General features: G+C 35.4%; 1 protein-coding gene across 1 annotated transcript in view; it reads left to right on the top strand.

The window, feature by feature from the left end:
- The window catches only part of LOC135216434 (sodium-dependent dopamine transporter-like), a 259,994-nt gene that overhangs the window by 223,185 nt on the left and 11,811 nt on the right, over nt 1–24,998 (top strand). Inside the window, exons 7-11 of the mRNA XM_064251797.1 lie at nt 2,868–3,002; nt 19,418–19,521; nt 21,243–21,480; nt 22,749–22,877; nt 23,605–23,704. Of these exons, the coding sequence (XP_064107867.1) occupies nt 2,868–3,002; nt 19,418–19,521; nt 21,243–21,480; nt 22,749–22,877; nt 23,605–23,704 (706 nt within the window). The remainder of the gene's footprint in view (nt 1–2,867; nt 3,003–19,417; nt 19,522–21,242; nt 21,481–22,748; nt 22,878–23,604; nt 23,705–24,998) is intronic.

Below are 24,998 nucleotides of genomic sequence, written 5' to 3'. Positions count from 1 at the left end.
AAGACTAGCTAGGACAGGCCGAGGCACCTTCTTTAAATGACTTCTTAAGATGTTGAAGACTTTACATAAAAAATTAGACATGATTATAATACTTTTGTTTTACGTTTACTTCTTATAGCCCTGTTCTCTCTCTCTCTCTCTCTCTCTCTCTCTCTCTCTTTTATGTTACCAGAAATTAGGTTCGTTCCTGCCGCACCCGCAAATTCCATCACTAGCACTGCAATAACGACAATGATTCCTAATTGAAAAGTATTCTACTTAAATTTTCAATTCACAGTAAATTTCTGGCTTATTCTCGGCTGATGGGCCCTTTCATCAAATGATTATGTAAGATATTACATATTTCATGATTACAACCAAAGCTGATGAACACCATTATACAAACGAATTAGAATCATAACGCCAAACAGTATGTATTCAAAAAAGGAATATATATATATATATGAGTCATATCACATTACCGTGATTCATATACATACATCCAACTATAAATGTCCTTTAATATCTAATTCGCTCTACCTCGGAATTAATACATTTTCATATATGTTTAACCGAAGGGGAATTTTTTAGTCGGTAAGAGATTTGACGGCTCACAGGCGCGAATCATCGAAACCACACTCTTATCGACTAAAAAAAATCCACTTCGGTTAAACAAATATGAAAATATATTAATTCCGAGGTAGAGCGAATCAGATATCAAAGGACATTTGTCGCTCGATATATATATATATATATATATATATATATATATATATATATATATATATATATATATATATATATATATACATATATATATATATATATATATATATATATATATATATATATATATATATATATATATATATATATATATATATATATATATATATGAATGAATTTGATCACAACACCGTGATTCATATACAAGCATAAAGCTACAAATGTTCCTTAATACCCAATTCGCTATACCTCCGGAATAACATTTTCATATTATTAACCGAAGGTGAATTTTTTAGTTGACAAGTTTGTCGTCTCGTGGGATCGATCCAGCGACAGACCAGAACTCAGGACTTGAAGTGACGCCCTTAGACCACGACAGTCCTGGGTTCTGGTCTGTAGCTGGTTCGATCCCACGTGACGACGAACTTATCATCAACTAAAAAATATCCCTTAGGTTAACATATATGAAGATATATTAAGTTAACATATATAAAGATACATCATTTCCGAGGTAGAGCGAATTGGATATTAAAGGACATTTGTAGCTCAATGCTTTTGTATATATATATATATATATATATATATATATATATATATATATATATATATATATATATATAGTATATATATATATATATACATATATATATATATATATATATATATATATATATATATATATATATATATATATATTAATCGCAACAACAACAACAATGCCCCCTTAACTTCTGAAATTCTCATTTTGGATACCCGTCACTAAAAAGCCTTGGATAAAAAGTCAAGAATATGAAATAATTCGGATGTCCGTAGCAGTATTTTAACTCGTATCCAGAGTGACCAGAACGAGGTCACGTTGCCCAACTTACCTCCTGCAACGGACGTCAAAATTACATCATGTTTTCTGGCTTTATAGTAACGAGTATCTAAAAAGTGTCAAAAATTCGATGAGTTAAGAAGGCATTGTTACTACACACACACACACACACACACACACATATATATATATATATATATATATATATATATATATATATATATTATATATATATACACATACACACGCACACATATATATATATATATATATATATATATATATATATATATATATATATATATATATATATATATATATATATATATATATATATATAATATAATATATGTCTGCTGTTTTTCGGGGGTAAAAGTGAAGAAATTTTTACGTTACAAAAATTCCTTCTGAGCGAACAACATTTCACCCTAAAACTGACGAAAACAAAAAAAAAAGCATCCCTTGATGCTATTAGCCGCACTAAATTGTGTAAGCCAAAATATAATAGACGAATTGGGTCAACCTTATTTTAGGACGTCTAGTTATCAGGCGCCTGCCTCAACTGTGTTTTAGACCAGAGTGTGATGGATTTAGTCGGTGAATCTTTCTTATATATAAAAGTGAATGTATATTTGTATGTTTGCGTTCTTTAGAATCTGAACTGCTTAACCAATCTACACAAAATTTGGCACGTGGTCATCATTTGACCCAACTTAGATAATAGGGTAGATTTCAAACCTGTATTCCTTTCCCTTCCCCTTCCCTTTGTAACTTATGTGGTAACCGCTTGACGAATCTAGATAAAATATGGCAGTGGCCATCATTTGACCCAACTTAGATAATAGGGTAGATTTCAAACCTTTACCCCCTTCTTCTTCCTCTTTGGAGTTAGGACGTCATTCTCGCATAATCTGAGATTCTTACTTGCAGAAGGAAGGTCTACTGATTCTTTTCATGTGTTGGACCCTTTTATTTTTCATTTCGCCTTGTCAACTTTATACCTCAAGTTATAATGTCATACAAGACCCTAAAGATGACTCTTGTCTTTTCCCATATGTAAAGTAGCAATACACTGGTACTTTTTTTGTAAAACTTAATCCACTGCGAAAAGCTACATAAAAAAAAAATGACGCCTTACCATGAAGACTTGTAACCATATATATGCATATCATCACAAAGACCGATATTTTTAATAACTAGCAAAGCAATAAGCTATTGGTACAATTTCAGAGAGAGCTTCAAAACTACCTTGCAAATAAAACCGTGACGCACTCTTCAAGACCCGGTACTACTACAAATTGCTTCATTAATATCTCTGTTTTTTTCTTTTTCTGACATCCTACAGGTGGTATGGTTCACAGCCGTGTTCCCTTACGTCGTCCTTTTCATCTTACTCATCCGAGGTGTGACGTTACCTGGAGCAGCCGAGGGTATCAAGTACTACCTTCAGCCGGATTTCTCCATGATAATGTCAGCTGAGGTAAGCGCTCGAGATCAGTAGAGTAGGAATTGAAAACAATAGTTGGATAATGAATTGCTAAAATATCTTAAATCTATTTTTGATATAAAAAACAAATCTTTATTTAAGTTTATCTCGCTTAAAGATCAATAATAGTATTGTTATTAGGTTTTCTAAGGTCAGGAGCATAGAAAAACTAAAAACAATACTATTATGAAAATATGAGGCAACTTTTTTGTACTTTTCTATACTCATGATAGTGTAGTAAATATCAAGTACTTATCAAATGGATGACATTTTTAAACAATATCATACGAAGAATTAAGCCTTTTCCGGAATTTGAAATAAATATCTTATGTAACCATTAATTTTAAAAAAGAAAAAACTTGAGGTAGCCCCAATTTGTTGATTGCCAAAGGACTAAAAACGACTTCGAAAGTAATGACATAATGATAAATGAGGTCTGATTTGAATGGCTCCAACTACTGAAATCTTACACATTTAAACAATTTACCAACGCACTTTAAATGTAAAATGTAAATATAAAAATAGGGTAGCATAAAAGAATTAATTTAGCCTTGAACTAAAAGAAAGCAACTGTAATACATACGTACGTTCATACACACACACACATTATATATATATATATATATATATATATATATATATATATATATATATATATATATATATACACATACACTCGCACATATATATGTATATGCATAAGGCTGATACTGCAAAGTATTAAGAGTACCTTTATTGTATAAATTCAAGAAACAATAATTCTTTGTTTTTACACATAAATATTATTTTTAGCTGACCCCCCATTGTGGTATAAATTCATTAGCTCAAAACGAAATGTGGCTCATATGAGCGAAACATCGCGTAGTCAGCGGAAAACGGCTAAATTTGCCTCAACTTGCTTAGTTAAGGAAGGATTACGTCCAGTGCCTAGGTATATGAAACATGACAGCCCTGTCATGATATGCAGACTTCTCTAACATTCATGTTATTTTGAACAACCAATTACATCGCAACTACCATGATTGGCGCGCTTTCTCAACCAGACCTCAGCCCTTACACAGCCTCCATATGACAGTTACTTAAAAAACGAACCCTTAACAACTGCAACGATGTCCAAAAATTCTTAGAAAGAATTAAAAAAAAGACAGAAAACACTTATCACATACAGAACTATAACATTCAATTTATGCACTGAAATGCCAGAAAAATGAGTGGGCCTACTTTCTATTCCTAATAAATATTTCTAACCAGTATGCCTACTATTTCGAATGAATATTTCTATTTCTACTAAATATGGACAAAAATGATTAAAGGCAATTCTGGTTCCTGTCTTAGATGAAGATGCAGTCATGATGCAAATCTTGGGCCTTTTGTCTTTCAGTTTTCCAAGTTAATTGCTTTCTGGCATCATTTATTGTAAAAGTTATTTGGGAGAGAGAGAGAGAGAGAGAGAGAGAGAGAGAGAGAGAGAGAGAGAGAGAGAGAGAGAGAGAGAGAGAGAGAGAGAGAGAGAGAGAGAGAGTGGTTGTGGAGAACGTTACACCAAAGATTCCCCTCAAGATAATCCCTTTGGGAGACGACAATCCCAAAATCTGCACCCTGCTGTAATCATTATCATTCAATCTCCAACAGTTTTCGTTTCATTATAAATAGAGCAGAGCAGAGGTCAACTACAATTAGTTTGAAAACTACTTTATTATATAGAATACTAGGACAAAGAAAGGATGAAAAATGACAGGCCTTTTTAACTGCTGAATCACGAGAAGCACAGCAAGTCCAATTTTCACAATATATCATATGGTTTTATGTGGCAAATGAATAGCAGATATACAGTCTGAAGAATAAATAAAAGCCCAATGATAAAAGTATGAATTTGAGAAGGCAATGTTCTCACAACGTAAACGTTAATGCACAGCTACCCTCTTCAGCGCTGAGCAATGGCCGAAATCCGCAAAACATCTTGTTCCTGTAATAATTGTCATTTCGACAGAATTGTAATATGCCCTGTATTTTTTATTATTATTATTGGCTAACAGTCCTTTCCCGATGCCATGTGCATCATAATGCGCCATTTTTCATCTGACTTTTTTTTTTAAATACCTCCATCCTCCGACATTGATTTCCAAGATGTCTCGGGGATATTCCGTTTTGTCTAAGAATTTCCTCGGAATAAGACCTAACGACCAAGACGCTTGGCTGTAAGACGAAGGGGGGAAGGAGGAGGCATCCGGAATTGCAATGGCTAAAGGAGCCGGCGGGGGAATTGGAATCAGTGCTCCTAGGGGGTTGGTTACTAATCTGGATTTGAGAGGAAGTTGCCTAATTGGTAAAGGACAAGGATGCAAAGGAGAGGGAGGGGACCACGCAGGAGTGCGGCTCAGCACGGCAAAAGAAAATGGGACAAAATGAGGAAAAGAATAACGATATAAACAGGAATGGAAGAGAAACAATTGTGAAAAATATCAATATTAAGCGAACACAAACATAAACGTAAGAGAGAGAGAGAGAGAGAGGAGATAAAAGCTGTAAACAATATTTTAAATAGTGCAATAGCGAACAAAATGGGACGTAAAATTAAAGCAATTAAGAGAGAATGGAGACACAAGACAAAACAAAAGTCAGGCGAAGGGAGGAAAGAAGGCAAGATACAAAAGGAAGCGAACGGAGGAAAGATGAAAAACGGGTCCACTTGGGAAATACGACCATAATCACTAATTAGTCTTGAATGATGGATCCTGAACCGTTGTTGTATTAAAGAATGAGTGACTAAAGTACAAAGGGCGTTGATAACAATGCTGAAACAATCCGCATGAAAATGCGCAGAAAGACGTACTGGTACAAAATTAAGATTACAGTATACCTCATTTATTAATCACATCAGTGACGAGATAAGTTTTCACAAACATCTGAAATTTTGTCGTCTAAGATATCTATATTTATCTATACCTATATAGTGTATATGAATATATATATATATAGATTAGATATCAATATATATATATAGATATATATATATATCTCTATATATATATATAATATATATATATATATATATATATATATATATTGATTTAGGCGTTCCGGAATTTTTGTTACATCGTCAACTCAGTTCCGTTCCTATATGGGGTCGCCGTTTTGGAGGAGCCGCTTACATCTGCCTACGTGGTGCACCACTGCTGCGTTAGTCCTGTCTCCTTGAAGTCTTACTTCCATTTTTTCTTGGTCTCCCTCATCTTCTTATACCCTACACATCCATCTCCAAAGCATTTCTTCCAAAATTGTCTGCCTATTATATGAACGTGTAAAATTTGACGTGGCTGATGAACTTTCCACCAGAGGAACTTGTGAAAAGTGTTGTCAATTAACAGATATCTTCGCCGGTGAACTTTCAATGCACCTACTGACCTCCAACGAAAAGCTTCACCTTGCAATTTTATTTGATGTATGGAGCCTTCGACAAACTCTCGACCTTTCGTCGAGATATTTTCTGACGCAAATTACTAGGTACAACACACTGAATGAACGCCCTAGGACAGATCGGGTTCGTTGTTTATGTTGATAAATGTGCCTTCATCATTCATTCATAAAACAAGCGTCACTAAGTTCATACACTGTAAATATATATATATATATATTCCTATGATATATATAATATATATATATATATATAGATATTATATTATATAATATGTGTTTTTTTATTTGTTAGTTCTTACTGGCGTTGCAACGACGAGGTTATTGACGCCGATTGTTTAATTATAATATATATATATATTATTAGATAATATATATATATATACATATATATATATTTATATATAATATATATATATATATATATATATATATATATATATATGTATAATACACTAGAAGAGCGCAGGTTCAAAACCACACAGAACAGTCGCTATCGGTTTGTTTCACCCACTTCACCTTTCCCGTCCCTCTTAGTCAATGATATCCTACCTTCTCCGGCCATTATGATATTGTAAAGCTTGTTTTTCTATATAATTCCATTCTTCACCTCGTATTCATCTTGTCTCCCATTATGCTCATTTATCGTTTTCTGAGAGATACCGAGCTGTCACACGGATAGAATAGTTTTCTGTCACATACCGAGATAATATTTTCCTCAACGCTAGTGTTGATACACATTTTGCCAAGAAATACTATTAAGCATAGCAATTATATATATATAGTATATATATATATATATATATATATATATATATATATATACACACATATACTATGTATTATTTGATGTACGCGTGCATGTATGCGTGTAAGCGTGAGTAAGGGTGGGTCTGTTTAAGTTTGCCTTAGATATAGCAAGAGTAAGGCAACTTCGGCCTTATGTGTTTCCCAGACTTAAAACTGTTTTGTCACATCAAAGTATCTAAAAATAGTCTTTTTAAAAAAAATACATGTTACCTGTATGTTATGCTAAGTCAGTTTTTAAAAATCTAATTTGTATTTCTGCATCATAGGCCTACATTTAGAAGTTGTGGTTATGATTAATATGTGCATTTTTGTCTTGATTTAACAGAAAACAAAATGAAAAAAGGTCCGAGTTTTCTCATCAGGTAATGTGGTTAATTATAATTATCGTGAAAGTCTCGGTTGTTAATGCTTGCGAACCTTATTGATTCAGTTTACACCAGTGGCGGATTTGAGGTGGGAGGGGGGCACCTGGTCACGTGCCCAAAAGGCCCCCATGGATCGATTAATGTGTAAAATCTCAAAGCTATAATCAAATTTTGATAATGTGTACCCACTGCACAAAATCATACAATTTGTTTTTTTATGCATGTATTTAATGCTTATATTTGTCAGAGAAACTTTACCTGCTACCTCTTTGTAAGCTACAGGTGTTGGAAACAATGTAATAATCTCCAGAATTATACTAGCTAGCTCTCTCTCTCTCTCTCTCTCTCTCTCTCTCTCTCTCAACTTGCTGTTAAAACAGCCAACAGATCCTGCCCCTCAAAACTCTGAGAGTTATTTCATGACATGCTTGGTATTTACGACAGTAGTGAGTACTCAGATTTCCAAAAGGCCTTTGACAAAGTTCCACACAAGAAACTAATGGCAAAAGTGAAAGCTTTAGGAATTGCAGGTGAAACAGCAGACCGAATCGAAGACTGGCTAACTAATAGAAAACACAGTTGTAATGAATGGTGAAGGATCAGGATGGTCAGACTGTAGGCTTCATTATCAGGATAGCCAAATTTGCAGATGACACCCAACTAGGTGTAAATGCAGCAGAAATGGTATAAGGAAAATAGGAGAGTGGTATACTGTAGAACAAGAAGAGGTCCTTAGAGTTATGATTACCAAGGACTTGAAATCCACAAAACAATGCATAAAAGCTGAAAAGAAGGCACAGAAATCAGTGAGATACATAAAGATGCAGTTCAGATACAGAAATAAGGAAACGGTGCTGCAGCTCTACACATCAATAGTTAGACCACATTACAAGGAGTTACAAGGATTAGGATGTCTCAAAGACTTATCTTTAGGAACAGGTTCTGATGATTTTGTCTAGCTTTCTTTCGAACTATTCGACATATAGGATATGTGTCACATATCTTGTATGTGAATATATATAGATATATATATATATATATATATATATATATATATATATATATATATGTATATATATATTATATATATATATATATTAAAATCCTAAGTGGCCACCCCGCCCCCCCACCGGCCCCGGTTTACACACGAAATAAGCCGCAAAACTACCGAATACCAGATATAACCTCAAAAGGCCAACCAAAGTAATTTAACACTACTAACAAGTGCTTACTGCGTTTAGAAAGGCCACAAAACCAGGAAACTATTTTCCCGCCGCCGTTAATTACAGGTGGCTGATCGTTTTACCTCCCCATAAAGTTTCAATAAAGTATCTTAAACTAATTCACTTAATAAGCAGAATCCAGTATTTAGAAAATGTCTGATAATCATGAGTTTCCTCTATTATTTGGTGTGATTTGCGCTAAAATATTCAGATAATCCAATAAAGGTTCGGAATGAATAACACTGCATCTAAAACTCATCTCAATACGATGACTTCGGCTTCCGAGCTGCTCACTTTTGGAGTGTGAGCATTTTTCGTAGTCTCTCCATTCGGTAACATCATTAATGGACATAACATATTTAAGAGGAAACTTATGCTATCAGAAAGCTTTCATGTGGATCACCATGTATTTATATGAAACATAGCCTACAACCGTCAAAAAAAGAAGAAGAAAAAAAAAGCGCACATTTATACTTTTATGTGAAGTTTCTCACATCGACGTCAGGGTTCACTACATTAAAGAATTCATTTTTAATCAATAATATGTCATCACAACGTACCTTTCGCTTCTCCAGATACTGTAAAGGTGACAAAAAAAAATACACAAAAGCTGCCACATAAGAACAAAAATGAGAAAAGCACTTCTGATAATGAAGTGAAAACGACATTCATCAGTTTGGTACATGGTATAGTTACTATGTTAACCACAGTGTTCGGCTGAATTATTTCTCGATTTTTTTTTTTTTTAGTTGAACATTTACCACTGATGAAGACGCCATTCTTTCATTCCCATTTTCAAGAACTATTTTTTTTTTTTGTCCTTATTTTTCTCTCTAACAATAGCTGCCGCAGACCCATTCGACTTTCCATTAGTCCAATTGTAAATGGTACAGGCAAAGCCTTCAAAATTTTAATTTGCATCAAAGCAATCAACTTACAATTGATTTTTTCCTTTTTACAATATTGATTTCAATTGGATTTTCTTTTAAATTAATCTTCGCAATCACAGCCTATTGCTGAAATAGTCAAGTGCTTCATTCAAACTTCATTATTTCATTTAACAATAACCATGCCCATTCTTTTGTCTATTAATATTATGGTGTCCGTGTAGTCTCAATATTAGTGATAAATAATCAGAGGATTTCACAGAGATTATTCTTTACGATTTTTATGTCTTGAATTCAGTGCACCTGTCTGATTCACCTCCACCACCCACTAATCAATCGCATCCCCTGGCCTTTCCCGAGGAAGAAACCATGTAATGGTAGAAACAGATAATATTCCCTTATCACTTCAAAATTCCCTTACACCCAACCGCCCCCCACCCCACCAACTCTATTTTATTTATTTATTTTTTTTATTTTTTTTTCCCACAAAAGCCACAAAAAATCCGCATGTAATTATGGTTTTACGACATTGATGTTTTTTTTATTAGTAACAGTCAATCATTTCAGCGCAAATGTGAAATAAGAGTATATAAGGAAATACTGTTACCCTATGACTTATGGCAGCCTATGTCAGGTTCGCTGAAAGGTTCAGGAGTACGAAGAACCCCACCTGACGCCCAACCCCCTCCATCACGTTCCATCCCTGGCACGACGCGGCACCCTTATTGTATGATTTTATGCATCCCCGTATTTCACTTGTTTTCGTAATCCTTCTTATTTCCTTATGAGAAGGGTAATTGTAGACTGAAGAGGGGAAATATCGACCAATACCGTAATCGCCCCTCCCCACCTCAGGGGAGATACAGTCTAAATTTCCTCCGGGAGGAACGTTGGCCTTTAAGGAATCAAGGCCTGTGAGACTTTAACACCAGACCTGTAACACCAGAAAGTTGTCTGAATATAATCGTTCGGAATCAAATGCTCAGGAAAAAAAAAAAAAAATAACATTTCTAACCAACTCACGTTCCAAGTATATTACTTCAAAGTAATATCTTGCTCCTCCTCGATAGTGACTACTCGTGAATTATGAATACACAATGATGAGTTACACAAAATATGATTATGATAATGATAATGACTTATATATATATATATATATATATATATATATATATATATATATATATATATATATATATACATATACATATATATAATACATATGTTTCCTTAATAACCAGTTTTGCTGCAGCTTTTCTAGAGACGTCTCTAAAAAAAACAGTAAATATTTATAATGAGGAAGATATTAACAATATAAACATTAATAGTTTTAACACTCACCATCCACATGAAAAAGAGATGGTCGTCGAGCAGTCGGGCATATTTCTGGTAGTTGTCAACGATGGTCGTCCGAGAGAAAAGTCCTGAACTTTTTTTTTTTTTTATGGGAACTCACTTTTTGGCAAACATTTTGCATTCAGACTTGACAGACAACAGCCAGTATTAATGACAATGAGCTGTACCAGATGTTCCTCATTAGTTGTCCGGATAAACAGGAAGAAAGGGAGTAAGGCTGTCTTACTTTCCTCCAAATGATCGTTATATTAGTACCTATGTGAAAATAATAAAAGTCTGACTATGCTCTGCTGCTTGTGTTATAATGTTTGCCTAATTCTGAGAACGAAGTTTTCCTTTGATAACTTAGAAAAATAACCACCAGATTCAGAATTTGGAAATGCATATGACATATAGGCTATAAAGTTCGGTGAACACCGTACGTGAGACCATCGACAGCCTGGTCAAGCAAAGGCACACGTCGGAGCGGTTCGTAACGATGCATCTACAGAAATGTTGATATTCATCAACTCCTGGGATAGCCTATAAACATTCGCAGCATATGCATTCCCCGTGCAGTTTTACCAATTGGGCTTACCCTACTCTCGATATAATGGTGATACTTGCGCGAGTGCCTGCACTTCTTGTAGCATACACAGCTGGATACTCTCTATGTGTATCTGGACTAAACTAAGACAGCGAATAAGGTAGTTTTCATATTTACCATTTCTGAGAAAAACATTAATGCATTCCCTTGCAATTACAGAATATTTTCTGGCATAGCATAGGCAATACGTGCAGTTGTAGGCCTAGACTTACTATCAGGGTGTAACTGCTATTGCCTCGTCATATTAGGTGATTGCCTCGTCATATTAGGTGTGCACTCACTTTGCAACTACAAACGTTGATCTGAAATTAACAAAACCACTATTCTCCAACGGGAGGACCCTCGTTAAGATTACATGCCAACACTTGCTTTTCTGCTTAACGAACATGCATGACCCATGACAAGTTCTGTTTTTCGCTCTGTCATCTGGACACTTACATCTCTAACGCCATTACTTGCTTAGTTTTCATTTTAGCACTCCTGTCATCCTTACAATTGGTGTTTCAAAGGCACAGAAATACCTAGGAAAGGCTCATTAAAAATACCGGCTACCGATCACGAATACGGTTTAGGCTTAGAAGATAAGACTTAGTCATCACATGAACCGTAAACCTACAAACTGACCACATGTCTAGTTAGCCTCACGAACGTCACTACCCTCACCTACGCCTAGTTACTACTGTCTGGAGTGGTGAATTAGGTACTACTATGAGATTCAGGGCTTCTGTAACACGGTTTTTTGGCAATAACTTTTTATCTATCCATTTCATAGATATAACGCTTATTCAGAATACACATTATATCTACACATAAATTTTGACTGTATTCTGCATTACGTAGGTTGAATAAATTTGGTACCACTTATAATGTAAAAGTGACTTTTTTTGAAGACGGGCCAACTTACTCAGAGATAAGGTTTCGAACGCACTCGTTACGTAACTTATGACAGCATTTCTTCCCTCTTTCTCGATGGATGATTGGCTATACGTAACGAAGGCTATACCTCTGGCAACAATGACATAAAAATTTAAATACAAGCAAAGCAGTACACCTTTATGAACTCTGAATCCTCTTCACTGATAATTGTCATAATGAACAAACCAACAATATATGTTAATAAATACAAAAACACTTCGATTATCAGTCTAACTCCCAAAATAAGTGTCCTAAGAAATTATAATCTACTTTATAGGTCACAATCAGATTCACAAGATGTAGGGAATAGTTGGTAATTTTCAAAGACATGGTAGACAAGCTTGATTTGATAAGTGCTGTATCCAATGTCAAGCAATTTTTATTTATCGGCTATCTACCTATTTACTGAAAAAAAATAGCCGGTACCGTATATTGGCTTTAAACCTTCACCAATAAATATCATCAGGATGATGACTTCATGAGGCTCCACCCACTTTGGCCTCGTTGTAATTCAGGATAAAACTGAAGGCTATCATGGACATTGTTGTATTAGAAAATCTAACTTCTGGCTATAAAAAATAATTTCTCGAGTAGTTGTAAGAAGTGCTAAATGATCCTCAAGGATCCCAGCAGTTGGGCTAAACGTTTAATTCATGTATATTGCTGCTATTACTAATTTTGTGGCACTACTGCTACAGTAGTAGTACTAAGCTAGCACAGATACCCCACCCACGTCTATATAACGTTCTGCCATTCATAAAGTCTTTATATCCAACATGGTCGTACAAACTAAAGAAGAAGAAAAAAAATTATATCGGATGATCCGTTGGTCTGCTGGAAATTTTAGCACATATAAGCTTGTATTTACTTTGGATAAAAATCTTATTTTAACAAAAATAGTTATATAAAGACTGTTTACATACAATCTCTCTCTTTCTCTCTCTCTTGGTGGCATAGTGAATAGTTAATGGAAATGTTCAAAATCCTGAATGACATTACAAGTATTATAATCACGTTACGCAAAATACAAATCAGACCATAAACATTGGATTTAAACTAGAAACTGAATAATTACCTATTCAGGCTATAGTAAGTATGACCGCGTGCTTTCTTTTGACTGTATAAAGTTGCAAGTCGTAAGACAAATGCAGTTTTGCAACCACGAGGACAATTCCAAATCCTGTTAGCCATTCTTGACTACTATGGGTTTCAGAGCCGATGGAATAAGGTGAATGGGTTTCTGTCTGGTGGATGGGCAGGGCAACATTTCGTAAAACGATGTTTACCTTGCTTACGTAATGAATGTTTTTCGACTCCTGGCTCGCAATCATTGGCCATGGCGTCGGCTAGATCATTTTTACTCTATAAAAATTAAAACTATCGGATTTAGATTATTGATAATGTTGACAAAATTTGTGTGTAGTTGTAAAATATACATATGTCAACTTTCAGCTACATCCGATGCGTGTTACAGAGGCCCTGAATTTCATAGGGTAGGTGGCGTGTGGTGAGTTGGTGATAGATCAGTCGTCAAATTCATTCTTCCACCACGAAACCGTGTAAGTCTTCTAAAACACACGCGTTAGAAAATTGTGTTCTGAATTGATGACCTACGTAAAAAAGAAAAAAAAAATGTCATTCTAAAGTAACAAAGTCACTGTAGGTGGCTAAGTGTTCTAATGATAATTAAGATAACCGATTAAGACCTAACTAGAATAAATCAGCCAAATCAGCATGGAGTCACGTGTATCCAGAACATATGTTCTCCGTAGGGGGGTAGCGCCGTCAGTGCACCTCATGCAGTGCACTGCAGGCATTACTTAAGGTTCTTTGCGGCGTGCCTTCGACCCCAAGCTGCAACCGCTTTCATTCATTTTATTGTACCTCCTTTCGTGTTCTCTTTCTCCCTCTTACTTTCCAGCAACCTCTCCTAACACTGATTCGTAGTGCAACTTGGAGGCTTCCCTCCTGTTACACCTTTCAAACCTTTTACTGTTAATTTCCGTTCAGCACTGAATGACTTTATAGGACCCAGTGCTTGGCCTTTGGCCTAAAATGTATATTCAGTTCAATCCAATTCAGAACGGATGCTTTATAGTCGAGATATTTATTTATTTATTATGAAGACTAACGCTCATTTAGTAAGGTTTAACATGTCAGGCTAATATATATATATATATATATATATCTATATATATATCTACATTTATATATATATATAGATATATGAATATATAATAATATTAATATAATATATATATATATATATATATATATATATATATATATATATATATATATATATATACTATATATATATATGTATGTGTACGTGATATTTTTCCGTAAAAAATAACATGTTCGAGATCAGTACATAGAAGGCAATTGCCTAGTTGTTTAAATGAATTTTTTAGCCCGTTTTAATCTTCCTTTAGATGAGTGATTTTTGTTTTAAAAATCCTTTAAAAAAACAGCCGTTAAAAGCGACGCCTACGCTAGACGTCTGCAAAGATAACAGTTGTTGGTTAAAACCTGATTTAGCCTTGTTCACTGCAAACCAGAACCAACATTAATGGCTCCCGGTAGGAGGTTGGTGTCTTCAGTGCATCTCAACCCTCCATTTATATTTACTGCCTTCCATCTTACTTTTCACCCTCTGTCAACAATTGTTTCACTGCACCTGTGAAGTTTTCCTCCTGTTGCACCTTTAACCTTTCTACTCTCAATTTTCATTTCAGCGCTGAATGACCTTAAAGGTCCTAGCTCTTGGCCTTCGGCCTAAAAAAAACGCATATTCCATTTCAGTCCATGCAGCAATGACATACTGTAGACTGCTCCCAGCTCAAGCTGTTTGATTCTTTGTAGAGTTAGCAGTGAGTTTTTTTTTTTTCACTTGGGAATTAAAATTGAAGTTACTCCTGCTTTTGGAATATATAACGCTGGTTTGATTACAATTTTAATTGTAAGCATTATCAAATTATTTCAGTATGACACTAGTATGGCAGGTATGAGTGTAAGAGCATCATTATAAGGCCTATGCGCATTTTACTAACTAACTATAACTATATTTTACTGAACTATGCCTTTAGTTTGCTGAAACTAAGTTATTATCACTGTAATACTTTGGTGGTGGTAGTTCATGCAACCAACGCCAGAAAATGTTTGGTGATATTAAAAATTTCAATATTATGACTAGGTCTTATATTGTTTTGTTTTGATTACACGTTATCACTATCCTAGTTCTGACACGATTGCTTAAAAAAATTATTTTCTGTCAGCATTCTGTCAGCATTTGAACTGTTTCCTCAGGAAGGACAAAACTAAATAACCACACGTTGAATTGTTTATTTATAGTTTTCAACATTTTCGGATGAGAGAGAGCAAGAAAGAGGTGGAGAGATTTTGATGTTTATATAAGTTTAATAATTGACAACGGTGAGCACCGGATGGTACATACGCTTTTCGTATCTCTTAAACAGAGCAGTTCTATGACTGACTTGTTCTGTACCGCCTCCATCAAACGATTTTCGAACAGTCGTTTTCACATAACTTGCAGCACACTCTTTCACTGCGACCTAAATTTTCCGAAGACATGTGAAATAATTTTTCCTTTTGGTACTAGGGAAAATTGCCCCTTCATCTATACAAGACATATTCCTACGAACAAATTAAGTTTCTTACGAGGGGTTGCTCTTGTAAATGTATGTTATTTTTTTTTTTTATCAAAAGTTGCTCAGGATGCAACGCCATAGGAAATTTGGACCTTATAATATGGAAAGGTCATATATTGCAACACGAGAGAGAGAGAGAGAGAGAGAGAGAGAGAGAGAGAGAGAGAGAGAAGGTGGAGGGGGCGGGTAACGAAAGCAAATATCTAAAGAAGCCACTGACCGAGACTTGATTGTTTGTTCGGGAACTTAATCGTCCCAAGCTCATTTGTCCTAATTGTCACATTTCACATTGAACCTCACATTGAACCCCCAGAAAAGAATAGGATAGACAATAAATTAATCAAACGATTTGCCCCAATTTAACAATTCTGATCTATCTCTCTCGACCAACGAAGGCATAAGTATCTCTATCATGGGTTAACTTTCTCACATCAATGTGAGGTGGCGTTTGCAGTCATCTAGTTTGTCAACTTAAGGGTTGTTTCTTCTATACTTGCTTTCGATTTTTAAATTCTCTCCACTGGTCATTTGATCTTCGATTTCTACAATCTTCCTGCTTTTGGAGGGTTGTAAATTCGTTCGTCGGTCTTAGAGCCCTTCCTTTATGTTATTCATATCACATCTCTTAATCAGACAAAATAGGTGTAATGTTGAAAATAAGCAAGGTTTACTACTGTAAACATCACAGCCTCCCTTAGTCTATATCACAAGAGGAAGAATATGTCATTAACAAAAACTCTCTAGACCTATATGTTTGTATCACTCATTTTCTTTCTTGGTGCATATCCTATACCTGGCATCTTTTCCATAAATTTATTTCTAATGCATTTTACTATGGTTTTAAAGAAGTGCATGCACTTATTAAAAAAAAATGTCAATTGTTTCGTATCAAAGAAAATTACGATCATGAACTGAGAGATCAAAACTGTGTTTCGAAATCTAAGTATTTTTCCAAGAGAAATCGAAAAGCAGGTGACACGAACACTGAAATCAGGGTTCATTTCAAGGACACCTGCAGTCAAATACTGAGGGTCAGAGCCTTAACGGAGAGAAACAATGAAAAAGAAAACTTTCAGGAAAAGACAGTCTGCCATAAGGCCACTAACACGAGGACTGGCACTGCTATAATTCTGCGCAAATCCTGGGAGAAATATTGCCCATTACGTTAAGGGGGTTTGGTTACCAATGGCAAAGTGGGGAGGGCGCTGTGGAAGGAAGCGTTTAGGAGATAATGAAAAAATAAATGAACGTCCTGCGTGAGGCTAAGTAATGACGAGATCAAGACCAAATTTCTAAAATAGGCATCATCGAGTATTCCAAGTCGTTCCTCCGCCTCGACCCCAACTTATTTTGACAATTAGGATAAAATTCAGCACCAATGATTCTTAACAACCAGGAACTCATTAATCGTATTATCTCAATTAAATGGATATTATGAACTTTTTCTTCCTTTCAAAGGGAGCGGAGGGGAACGGGCTGCTGAGGGGGTCACCGCCGGTGCCTCGGGTGAAAGAGGACAATGGAACCAGAGAAGGCTGCTGGGAATAGAGAGAGAAAGAGAAGGAGGGAGAGCTTATTAGAGTGATTATCATGTATTTCACTACATCACTGAATCTAAGTGAGAGGGAGAGGAGAGACAGAAATAGACTAATACTCTAATGAATAATAAAGCAAACTAGCAGCAGGTTCTGGTGGAAACAATATTGAGAAATGAGGTAGCAAGGTAATATTAGTATATACGCTTTTACTCTCTCTCTCTCTCTCTCTCTCCCTCTCTCTCTCTCTCTCTCTCTCTCTCTCTCTCTCTCTCCCCTCTGTCCCTCTTCTCTCCTCTCTCTCTTCTCTCAGTCTCTCTCTCTCTCTCTCTCTCTCTCTCTCTCTCTCTTAGGTCATAATTTTTTGGGTGTTAAAAGGCAGAAAAGCGCTGCGTGTGGTCGCTTACTCTAAAGAAACTCCCCTCGACATTTTCAGAGGTTTTCATCCAATATTTTTCAGAAACATCTCACCACTTATTAATATCTGCGAGAAGATATGTCACTGTTAGTTTTAATGTACTCATAAGTACCTCTATGTACGTACATATTTACAAGTATCACCGTGAATGTGTATTGGCAATTTGTAGTTTATGTTTGTAAATATGTGACTGTGCATGTGACTTCATTAGGGCACGTGGTTCAGAACGCTCGTTGAACGAAAGTAAAAAAAAAATAAATAAATAAAAATAAACTGATAAAGATGTCCCATTTAAGGTGTGGTTCACTTTGCCTCCTAATTGGTGACTCCATTTCCTCTTTGCCTATTGAGGGGCAGTCGTCTGTTAGGGAAGCCTAAGCGCGCGCATTCTGAATCTCTAAAATCTCCCCTCAGATATAAACTACATGGAATAAACCGAGGGGAAAGAGGCCGCGGTTCTTTGCCAGTTCATTTTGCATCCTTTGGGTTACTGCTTGAGCTATATATATATTTCATTAAAACGTCTTCCTTCTTTATCAAGAACGAAAGTTACATTAGGAGATACACAGGTTTCTATTAGAAACATGATTTGCCTTGTATGGCAGCAGGCACGCCAGGCTAACGCCGCCGATGTCAATGTCGATGCACAAAACTCTCACCGCCCTTTCCATCCGATAACAGGTCAGGGAAGGACGTGATTTTGAAAGCCTATAAAATTGCAACTTCATTGTTGTCTCTCTCGTGTGTATCTTGTTCGTCATACAATTAAAGTTCACAAAATAGAAAATAAGGAATTAAAAACGTTTGTTGGCACAAAAGCGCCGATATTGAAGACTAGATTTCCAAGAAAACCGTCAACACTAAACAGAATCATCCTCGCTTGATTCGCAAACTGAGGACTGAGAGGAGATACCCAAAAATTCTCATATAAATAACAAGTCTCACAGTATTTATTTTGATTAATGAAGATATCTAATATACGTTAACAGGTATCAAAACTTTTCCAAATATGTTATGCTGGGTACTTTGAGAATAGAACTGTCAGTTGTTGCATTCCATCCGTCTGTCGTGTGCAGGAACTCAACCCTAAAGCGTACAACTGTAACACAAAAGGAATATTAGCAAATAAAAACAAGCAGACTTGGCATCATTTCAAAACTGAAAGATTGTGGACTGTATCGTAAAGTAAGTTGATGTATAAGTGAACCCTTTTCTTCACCACATCACAGGTTTGGGTGGATGCTGCGACACAGATCTTCTTCAGCTTGGGACCAGGATTTGGCGTTCTGTTAGCTTTCGCTTCGTATAACAAATTTCACAACAACGTTTACAAGTAAGTATCAGTGTGACTCTAGCTGTGCGTTTTCGCTTTTTTGAAGAGCTCAATCCAGTTCGATTCCAAATCATCTTTGTTTCATTGTCATAAGATTATCTGTATCGTCAGAGAACATTATTTTAGTTTTCAGCTTAAGAAGAGCCTTAATCGAGGAACTGACGGAAGGTGGATATGTGATCTATAGAGATATGTAAATTTTTTTCCGCGAAAAATAAATTTGATATTCGAAATGTGTATCAAGAAACTCTAACCGTTTTCTGAAGGATCGTATTCAGAGAAATTATAATTTACTATTTTTGTAAATCTCTTAGTGTTGACATCCTTGTCCATTTTTACGACTTATTCTAAAATTGACTTTGCACTTCTCCTAGTAGTAACTTTGATGACTTTGAACTGCATAGGAGACAAGAGTCTCCAGTCCTCCTTCATGAGTACAGGCATTGATGCCATCCTTAATTTCACCTCGCTCAACTTCTCGTCTTGCGAGTCCTCTCATTACTTTCATCAGCTTCTGAAGCTTTTCGTCTCCTTTACCTGACAACCCTGCTGGTTTTCGTCCTCTTTCTTCAGCCTTCCATAAATCGCCAGCTATCCTACATTCCATTTGTATCCTTTCATTTTATTCAATGAAAATCTACTCTTTTTGGAGACGATCATCTATAATCAGCCAATCAAGGAGACTTTTGGTTATTTACGGACACAACATAGCCTCGACGCATGTCTAGTTCGATAGCAACAAAACACCGTCCTTGTTTAAAACTTTTCAATTTCAATCGTGGTCAAAAGAGGTTATACTACTAATTCATTTTGATGTAAACGGGAAAAGCCTTTACGCCTGCATCTGCTGTCCATATGCATGAAAACATTTTTATATAACATTCATGAATATTCATCGCATGCTTGTAAGTACATGCCATACTAAACGTAGTAGCAGATTATGACGCGTAAAATAAAAATAAAAATCAATTGCATGACACGTCACTCATACCTGTAATTCATATTTTAAAAAACTGACAGTCTTGGAAAGTTTTGTATAGTACAAAATAAAGTAAATTTTCACCTACGTACGGCAAAGAATTGTAAGGCCTGTAACTTATGCCTATTGTAAGAGATACGAAAATTGTCTAACATAGATCGTATGTTTTTTATCCAGAAACTGTTTGTTGAAGAGTAGTATGGTGTTAAGAGAAAACACAAAACCTAAACCTTTGAGGAAATTATTTCAGCAAGGGCTCTGACAGTTATCCTAAATTATGTTTAACCAGGATATGTAATGAACAAATAAATGTGATCGAACAGAAAAAACATACGCCTGTATTCAAGTCGATTAGAGATGGTAAGTTCAGAAAGAAGAAACAACATTAGACAAAGTTCCCTGATCAGCCCCAGAAGGTCATTCGAGGACAGCATAATAATAGAGTCCGAGTTTAACATCACCAGATCAAGCCTAGTATGGAAATTCTGTGACGGGGACAATCTTATGAAGACAAAACTCTTCATTGGGTTTAAGAGTTGTGGCGAGGTCTTTCGGTTCCTTGTGATTCGTGATATTTTGCCTATTTACTTTCTCTGATTTTACAAGACTTACTACCCCTAGGTAACGTTCCCGTCCTTTGAAATCCCGTCTAAATAAAGAAGCCAAAGCTGAACCTTTAGTATTGATAAATTAATTAAAAACAGCCGAACAATCTTTATATCACCCCCGTCATTTCCGGCAGAGATGCCATGGCCACCAGCATCATCAACTGCTGCACAAGTTTCATCTCCGGATTCGTGATCTTCTCCGTTTTGGGCTACATGAGCCACAAGAGCGGGAAACCCATCTCGGAAGTGGTTGACGAGGGCCCTGGCTTGGTCTTCGTGGTTTACCCGGAGGCCATTGCCACAATGCCTGGTTCCACCTTCTGGGCCATCATCTTCTTCATGATGCTGCTGACTTTGGGCCTGGATTCATCTGTAAGTAGAAATTTACGTCTGAATCAGAGCTAGGAGACGATAACCTTTCGTTTGCGTTCAGTTCAAGCCTATTATACAGTGTAAATATGGCCTAGGGCGCAGGTACAGAGGAAAAGTTTTATGAAATGTATAACTCCAATAAACAGATTAAACATATAGGTACATAAGTGAAAACTCTTCGAACTATGTAATTTGGATGGAAGTATCCGGTTGGAATTGTTGGCAGTGACAAGCCAATTGTTTTACTCCATCAGCGAAATTTGACATTTGGAATGCGCTTAATATTATTAACACAAGCCTCCACTGGTTATGTATGAAATTATCATTAAATTTCAATTTTAAAACCAATGCTTTTTGTGAAGTTGGTCTATGTAACTATGAGCCGTTTACGCCCGTTTAAAGTAAGATTTACTTAAAACTTTAACCATATAATTCATTCAGGTCTGCTGCATAGATCTCACATTCCAGAGAGTTAAACCTTTTTAGGTTTTTTGTTACAAGAAGCCTCCGAACAAAGTCATTTCAGTTAATTTTGTGAAGTGAAATGAATTAAAAGCCGACTAAAATCACTTAGAAAAGTGTTTTCTCTGACTACTAGCATATATTTTCAGTAACAATCAGAGTAGAAAAGCAACGACTCGAAAATGAGACAAGAGTTCCAAACAAATTGACTGCTCTTAGAGTGACATGCGCAATATTTTCCCTAATGCTTTCAATAACCGTGCTATTTGATATTGGCCCAGGCTGGAGACGGCACATCTAAACTATCATTGTCACAAACGAAAAAACAATGTAAATACAAAACTTCGTTTTACACATATTGCTTTTCTTGTGGACATATTTTTCCATCGATTTTTCTCCAGCCAAATATGTCCCGTTGTGCCCTTGAACCCTTTTCTCTTCCTAATGTTTGCAACTACAGGTCTCTAAAACTATACTTGGATACAAATTTCAGGTTTACGTATACAATTTATTTCTTTAAAATTCAGATTTACATATATAATTTACTTCTTTAAAACTATACTCTGATACAAAATTCAGATTTACATATATAATTTACTTCTTTAAAGCTATACTTGGAAACAAAATTCAGATTTACATATACTATTTCACTTGTGTAGTACAGATCCTAACATACTAAACCTTGCTCTTAAACTCTTCTCGTTCTCCATATGTTTACAACTGAGCATCTTTTTAATGCTATGTAGCACTTCAGTTCCGTTGGCCGTAAAATTTCACCCTGATTTTCCTCCGTTCTCGACGTCCAGTTTGGAGGGTCCGAAGCCGTCATCACAGCCCTGAGCGACGAGTTCCCCATCATCGGTCGCAACAGAAAAGTCTTCGTGGCCATTCTGTTCACCGTCGACTTCTTCGTGGGGCTCGCTTGCTGCACGCAGGTAAAGTCATGCTTGGCGCTCCGCTCCTGAAGGTTCTCGAGCACTGCATTTAGGCTTTGTATGAAAATAGATAGATGAATTTTTTGTTTTTTTAGATATCCACAGATTTTGAGTTTTATCGTTCTTTATGTTATGCAGATTTGGTGGTCTAACCAAACGTAAAGTATATATTTGCTGATTCCAATAATGTCTTTACTTTGTTTGAATGATATTTTCGCTCATATCTTTCGGCACAAATTTTCCCCATAACAAAGATTCTGTTTCCATTCTCTTTCTTCGATACAAAATGTGAATTCGGGTAAAGCAAAAAAGAGTTGAAGGCCAGATCATCAGATGTAAATATTCTATGAAGCTGTTAGATAGTCAGTGGAAGCAGTGTTGTGCATTTTTGCAGTCATTTTTCTTATTCTTTGTCTACGTCTGGATTGATTTATCAAAGAATATTCAATTAAATGTTAAATACAACTCTCATTACATCTTAAGGCCCCTCACTTTAGCAATAAAGACAAAATGATCTAGTTGATTATAAAAGAGGTAACTTCAAATTCGTGTTTCTGTAATAACACTTTAGGGCGAAACGCCTAAATGAACTGAGACCCTCATTCCCTTCTGAAAACGAGACTAGATTTATTAAATGATAAATCTGCATTATCCCTCAGGGGTGGGGGCGGAGGGCGGATGTTCTTTCGCACGTTCGTCTCACCCATAAATCTTTCTCCTCCAACAGGGCGGATTCTACGTCTTCAGGGTCTTAGATAGGTATGCCGCTGGTTACTCCATCCTCTTCGCCGTCTTCTGCGAGGCCATCGCCGTTTCTTGGATCTACGGTAAGAAGGAAACTCTCTCTCTCTCTCTCTTTATATAAAATATATAGATATATATATATATATATATAGATATATATATATATGTATATATATGTATATATATGTATATATATGGTACTAATATATATGTATCTATATAGGGTATATATATATATACATATATATATATATATATATATATATATATGAAACATACATACAATCTACAAACACATTATATTTCATATATGCATACACACACACACACACACACACACACATATATATATATATATATATATATATATATGAAACATATATACAATCTAAAAACACATTATATTTCATATATATGCATACATATATATATATATATATATATATATATATACATATATATATATATATATGTGTGTGTATATGTATATATATATACTGTATGCTATGTATATACATAAATATAGATATCCATATATGAATATATATATATATATTATATATACATGATGTAAAATGTGTTTTGCAGATTTGTATAATATGTGTTGGTGTGAGTGTGAGTTTATGGAGTGTCTATCAAAGTTTAGTCATCAACTGTGTACCTATATCTATACTAAGTTCGTCGATCTTTCTATCATTCCCTATTTATCCTCTGTTCAACCCATCTCTGACACTTTCTATAGATCTCGAAAGAAGTCTCTTGATCGGACTTTGGTAATAAAGGTGAATGTACTTTCAAGAACTCGATAGAACGCAAGTTCTTTATTTTTAATTCTGCCAGAATAGGAGCCTGTGTTCTGGTAACATTTACGAACTGTCATATTCCATACTAAAAAAAAAAAAAAGTGAAGTCAGACAAAGCGGTAATACCTGTGTCTTCTCAGCTTCACAATTTGGATCTGAGGGACAACTCAAAATGAATCTCGGTTTGCTGTTGCCTCTAAATGATGTCTATACGTCACTTTTACTTGTGATTAATTGTGAAAAGCCACATATAAAAGAAAAACAATAACAGCTTTTATAATAATAATACTTATAATAATAATACGTTATATTTATAACGAACGGCGCTATTTTAAGCAATTAGATCTATCTTATTTACACGTGGCAGTCGTTCTTGGTAAGCATTAATGAATAGTTTTCATATTAAAGGGAATTTCTGGAAGTCCTAAACATGCAACGATATCGTCTTTTTATGTTAAAAGAAGCAGAAAACGGCTTCCAGACTACATAAAGTGAGTTACCCGACTCACAGAACTAAAAGTGGTTTTATTGGGCTCACATATCTCAAGAGATGCTTTTGATGTTTAAGGAGAGA

The sequence above is a fragment of the Macrobrachium nipponense genome, chromosome 6 (genome assembly GCF_015104395.2).
Source record: "Macrobrachium nipponense isolate FS-2020 chromosome 6, ASM1510439v2, whole genome shotgun sequence".
Taxonomy (NCBI): Eukaryota; Metazoa; Arthropoda; class Malacostraca; order Decapoda; family Palaemonidae; genus Macrobrachium; species Macrobrachium nipponense.
The sequence above is the reverse complement of the archived record's forward strand: the minus strand, read 5'-3'. Positions and strand labels throughout refer to the sequence as shown.